Raw genomic sequence first — 6,438 nt, forward strand, 5'->3', positions numbered from 1 at the left:
TACGGAGGTAAGCCCATGGTCAGGCCGTGACAGTAGGTGGCCGGGGTTACCTCCGGCAGTAGCTAGTCGTTGTCGCAAAGTGCGGCACGTTTCGTCTGTAGTACACCATATTGGTGGCACCTACTTACGCACCCTCGTTCTGGAGAGCTCACAGTCGTATTTTGTTACCAAAAGAAGTCGTTGCGATGCTGTGTATATTGTTCTCGCGATAAAATTGTGTAGCATTTTAGAGAAGTCTGTGATATAACTTGTGGCATTATTGCGAAGCAGTGGGCACCAGTTCTTTATTCTCGCATTTGCAATGTATTCGAGCTGAAGTTGGTGTTTAGTGTGTGTAAGTCACTGCCTAAGACTGGAGAGTGCCTCGTCTGTAATGAGTATAAAATTGCTGTACAAGGATAAATTATCGAATTAATTTGTCCAGAGTATTTTAAAAAAGATTTATTTTTCACGTCGCTTCGAAGTTGTTAAATTTGTGGCACCAATAATTTAGTCTTCCATTTGTGTCGAAGCAACTGTAAATTACGCTTTTGCTTTCAGTAAACACTGCCATTTACTTGTATTACTTGACTGATGGTGTGCTGGATTTTTCAATTCCATTGTAACTGAGTAAAATGTGCATTTAGACGTGTAATATGTTTGTATTACTAGTTGAATATACCTTTAGACAGTTTACGAGGTTGGCAGATCTAATAAGAAAGAGATGCACAATATACAAGGAATGTAGTGCCTATTTATCTACTGAAGATGACAGTATATATATCTTTCTAAGTAATCTGCCTGTATCTCGGCGCACGGATCGTTTGTCGGTCGGAAGTAAAATTTTTTTCCTTGTGGTTCAGGGAAATATTTCTGGATTGAGACTGATAATAGCAGGCAGTTTTAGGGAAGGGGAATTGATAGAAATGCACTACCAAAGCCGGTGCTAATATACCTCTTTTCTGGTTGCAGCGGCTGTGCTAGCGAGCCAGCAGGCGGCAGCCGTGGCCGCAACGGTCATCAATCCGTACCCACCAAAGTGAAGTGCGCCTAGCTTATACACAGGCTGCGAATGTAGCGTACACTTCTGTATGTGGGAGAAAGACTATTGGCTTCTTGTTGGACTGAGAGAGAGAGGGAGAGACCCTTGTTTTTTTGTAAGTACTGGATGTGCTGTCAGAGGGACTGCTCATCTTCTCGCAACAGTACGGGTGTGGTGCTGTTCACACAGTGAGGCACCTTTCAGCGGAATAGAGTGAGCTGTATTATGTGCGTATGAGTGTGTTTTCGTTGTCTTCACTGACAATTTGACATAGTGAATACTAGTGTATGCTGTTGTCAGGAATTGTTTTATTTATAGATTGCCTGGCAATTGTGAGCCATTCCAAGTGCATCTGTTTTGTAGGTGTATGTGAGAAAGACTGGTGTGCACTGGAAATTTCTGTTGAATCTTACCTTGTGTGTGTGTGTGTGTGTGTGTGGGCGCGCACATTAGTGTTAGAGAGAGAGAGAGAGAGAGAGAGAGAGAGAGAGAGAGAGAGAGAGAGAGAGAGAGAGATTTACTGTATAATTGTACCATAGTGTAACAAGATTTGTGTAAATATTATAAAGAGATGACTCGCTGCCCTTTGGGATGCTTTAGTTTAAGTAGTCTGAATGTGGAAAGTTTAAACTCTGTGTGTATTTTTAATGTTTTTGAATTAATTAGAAAATGGCAATGTTTATTATTCTCTACACAAGGTACATTTAATATTTTTGGTTGATATTATTTTCCAGATATTGTGGAAATATATTAACCCGTTCCAGTTTTAGTGGAATGAGATGTACAGTAACTGAAAATCAAATTATATTATAATAAATATAGTTGTATATTATATTTGCTTAGAAGAATAAGAGAACAAAAAACCTGATTGTTGTTGTTACTCATTACTTTCCTGTCACCTTGTACATATTCACATTCCAACCATATAGACTGTGATATTTTTTTAAATTTCTAGTGATAAAGTAGGTGTAATTCTTATTCAATACTGGTCAGAACAAAAATCATCTTTATCTAATAATGTTGCTCTTAAGTTCTGTTGTTACAAAATTTAATCTGGTTTTTGAAGTAAGCAAATACCAAATAAAACTGGTGTATAAATAAAGTGGAATAATGGTGCCTCTTGTATAAATCACAGGAATTTTTTGCATTGTATTTTAATAATGTAATTTAAATTTTAACATAATTGATGAGGTTTAATTGTACCAAGACTTGATATACTTAAAAATATGAAAAAATCTGAAGTACAACACATTAGTAATATTTCCCTCCATGTGAGAATGAATGCTCTTCATTTATGGAGAGTTACGATCTCAGATATTCCCTCCTCCTCTTTTTTTTTTTCTTGTCGCACTGTTACAAATTCTAAACATGTCTCATTTTGCTAGGGGCAGTGGGAGAGATGGCACACAACCAGTTTTAATGGTTGAATCAGGAAGCAGATTCAGTGATGAGTTTTTTTTTTTTTCCAATTCTGTTAATTTTTGTACATTCTGAACTTCTGACTTTCTTCTAATGCTTCAGACTTTAAAGCAGAGATTTTTGTATAAAATATATCACAATAAAATGTAATTCATAATATTAATTTTTTGCATCAATACAACCTAATAAGTCATCAAAAAATTATGTTCAAGTGTAGAAGATAATGAACAACTTAAATTTATGTATGGAAATATTGCATGTTGTGGACACTACACATTTCAGTACCCTAATTTGATCTAGCTGACAATATTAGTAACAAAGCAGTCTGTTCAGTGTTTAAAATTGCATTATATCCCAGGTAAGCGTAACTGCTTTTGAATTCCAGTCAAAACAAAATCCAGGCCTAGTTTTTGTACCCCTTCATAATAAGAAATAATTTGATGGGGATATATCTGACCTCTAGCTCCGGAGAATGTGCGTCAGAAACATTACTGATATTACAGCACTTGGAAGTGGCACTACCATGACCAGGAAATGGTGCTACAGTGACCAGCCTTACCACCAATGACAGCAGTAAGAGCACTTTCTACTGATGTGCACCTAGTTGATGTTACAAATGTGACACAACAAACACATGCATATGTATGTGCATAATGTATTGTAATTGGCAGTGTGCTTGCTTAAGTGATTCTAGTCAATGTCACTATTTTATTCTACTGATACACTGGTTCTTCATAATTTAACACCAACCTGTTGCCAATATGGTGTTTAAATATAAAGCTATCATCCCAACAATGAAAGAAGTAAGTACATAACGTAATTCACTGCACTATATTGTATTTTATTCCAAAACACGTTGAACTACAAAATTATCTTAGCACACTACAACACCATACAACACAGCAAAGTCGAAAAGGCAGTGTCTTTCATATTGTATCTTACCACTTGTGTTTCATGCTTGATGGTGCATGAGTAGATGATAAAGGGTGAACTTTGTCTTTTTGTGTTGGCTCTGAAGTGAAGCAAGATGGTTCAACTGAACAATTCTTACTGTCTACTAACGTCTGCAGTGCTCTGGTTACATTCCAAGTGAGCAAACTGCCTATTTGCAGTGGAGAATTTCATAAATGTTGGTTGTTGACAATGCCACTGCTATCTGTACTTGGGCTGTACAGGTCATCAGTTGCATTAAATTACTCAGTAATTCTTTTTTCAGTTATTAACCATTCTCTCTTAGCTAATACTGTAATTATGCCTTGTTTGGTCTTCTGGACCAGTTGATCTAATTATGTTAAGTTGGCATCTTAGAAATACTCCAGAAATTCCCTTGGTAGGATTAAAACAAAGATCATGGGCGTTAGTAAAAACACACAATCTTAAAATTCCCAGAACCTGATTGCGAAGAATGTTGTTACCCTGTCCCCTTTTAATGCACGCATTGCACAGCAGTGTTAGCTAAATTATAATTCCTTTTGAGGTATACAGTCCAATCATAGATAGCCACCCTGGCAGTAATTTCTCTTGTGAGCACTTTGTGAATTTGGTTAGAATGGAAACAGAAGAAAATTCACTTGGATGAGGAAGCGAGGGGGGGGGGGGGGGGTGCAGCAAGCAGGAATTGACTGATTTGCAGGCCATTACTGCTAATAGATATACACAAATATACAAATACTATCCTAGTCTCTGAACTACTAGTTCCTTTCTTTGGGAGCAGAGGAGGATAGATGGGAGCCCAATGTTTTTTAAATAATCAACTTCGCACATTATTTGCCGATACCGCTGCAGAGTGGTTTACCAGGATCTGTGGCAATTACTGCCTACCTTTCACACACACACACACACAAAAAGTGTCTCTCATTTGTATTGTGTAGATACGGTTATAGCATTTTTCACCTGATTCTCAAAACTTGTTATGAATATAACAATATTGTGCCCAGTGCTGGAAACTTTATACCAGACATAAAATGTTAATACATTACTAGATGTAATACATCAACTGAATCCTTAAGCACATCATTTCTAAATTGCACCCATAACACAAAAACAATATTGCATAAAAGATTAATTAACCAAAACATTGCTTTGACGGGCTGTCCCAGGAGGATATCTTCATCAAAGATATGACAGGAATGATCATTTGAAGCAAAAAAAGTCATATAGACATACAACTGTTCAGAATGGTTTCCGATATATAACACATTTAATGTACATTGTTATTTACTTTCTGTATTTTCAATAATATTTTCATTGTTCACAATGTACCACAGTAGTGTGGGCAAAGTCGGGATGAACAATTTGATACAGTATGCTTGAGGTCTATCAATCCATGAAACTACCTCAAACTGGGATACAAAAACTACCTAAGCTACAATGCTTGCACTATTTTCGTGGAAAACATTAGTCTTACAGAAATTACGAATAGGACCTAGTTTTGCAGGAAATTTAGTGTAGTTTAATTTTGTACTGTGACATGTTCTCACTAGAGTCTGTGGTTTTCAAGTTATTCAAGAAATTGTATAGTCATGACATTAAATGCATTCTTTCTGTGAAAACCATTTGAAATAGTGCATAGATTGATATAAAGTTTTTTGCTGCAAATGGTCATTCATGTCATGTCACTAAATAGTGACCAGTCCTCCTAGGACACCCTGTATAGCTGGGCAGTGTTTCAGTTTTTAACTTAGGTGTGCTTTTTACGGAAACTGGATTACACTGTTCATACGGTTGCAGTAGGAGATACTTTGCTCTCAACATTCACAGATGGCTGTTGCTGTGCAGTTTCTGTCCTGGATGGTATGTAGATGTTTGTTCACTTGTCTTATGAGGCCCTTTTGTATGAGCTTAGATTGCTTCTGTCAATTTTTTAGGGCCTTGGTACAGCAGCCACGTATTATCTTTTCTCTGTTGATGTTTCATGGTAGTACTGTGTAGAGGGGCAGTTTTGTCATCACATGGACTAGAGATCGCCGAAAGGTTTGTAGATTTGGCCTTAATAAAGACCATTCAGATAATGCGCCTCAGTGGAATATATAGCTTGTTCTTCTGTACAGCAGTTCCTTGGCAGAAATTTATGTATCACTCCAGGCATGTGGTATGTTACAGTTTAAGAACAGAAAATATAATTCATGCATGCAGACATACATGCGTCCAGGCCTAGTTTCCCAAAGAAGGGGCAAGTAGATGGTGCCCTGCTTCATCCTAATAACCATCTTGGCATTAAACTGAACTCATTTTAGGAAACCACAGAAAAATTCAATCAGAGTGGCCAGATGGGAATTGGAGCCTCATACTCCCAAATAAGAGGCCAGTCTGGTAAAAACAAATACAATCTTATTTGGTTTATCCCTACTGTACAATATTGTTTTACTTATATATTCTTGCATGAAAGGTTAATCTCATAATCTCTCTTTCCACCCTAAACACTTGTTTAAAAAAGAAAATGATGAATTGAGTTGAATTCTCTTGGAACATTTTGGCATACTAGAAGATTAAAAAATGGTAAAAAAAAGTTGTCTCATTACAAATGTAATGGGTAAAGCTGTAGCATGATCATGTGAGCAATTTATTTCAGCTTAATTGTCCTCTGGCTGACTGCAACCTATTTGATATTATGAGGAACAGTAATGGATGATTGCTTGTCCTTATTTAATTTTTGTCCGATAGAAAAGCTAACAAAATGTTACACAGTTCAAAATTAATATTTCTGGTCTAAAAATGTAGCAATCATAAGAAATTTATAACTTTTGTGGCACAGAAGACATGATGCAGACAGCTCCATTTTTCAGGATAACGTCTGAAACACTCCTTCCCCTTTGCAAAGCAGTGATGCTTGTTCCATTTTATTCACTATGTTTCACTTTCGCCGTTGCATTGCTTGTATTAACATATTCATGGTGACATTGTGAGCCAGTGATCATACCCATCATTTTTGCTTGCCTGGACTTGATATTGGATGAAGTTTGTATATTTTAGCCTATTCATATTTTTTTTGCAGTCTA

The 6,438-nt window shown here is 36.7% G+C and overlaps 1 protein-coding gene across 1 annotated transcript in view; it reads left to right on the forward strand.

Moving 5' to 3' along the window:
- Nucleotides 1-2,603, forward strand: part of LOC126481879 (zinc finger protein 608) — a 293,906-nt gene extending 291,303 nt beyond the window's left edge. The window contains exons 6-7 of the mRNA XM_050105838.1: nucleotides 1-7; nucleotides 952-2,603. The exon at nucleotides 1-7 is cut by the window's left edge and continues 3,115 nt beyond it. Of these exons, the coding sequence (XP_049961795.1) occupies nucleotides 1-7; nucleotides 952-1,022 (78 nt within the window). The 3' untranslated portion in view covers nucleotides 1,023-2,603. The remainder of the gene's footprint in view (nucleotides 8-951) is intronic.
- Nucleotides 2,604-6,438: the final 3,835 nt, after the last annotated feature.

The sequence above is a fragment of the Schistocerca serialis genome, chromosome 5 (genome assembly GCF_023864345.2).
Source record: "Schistocerca serialis cubense isolate TAMUIC-IGC-003099 chromosome 5, iqSchSeri2.2, whole genome shotgun sequence".
Lineage (NCBI taxonomy): Eukaryota > Metazoa > Arthropoda > Insecta > Orthoptera > Acrididae > Schistocerca > Schistocerca serialis.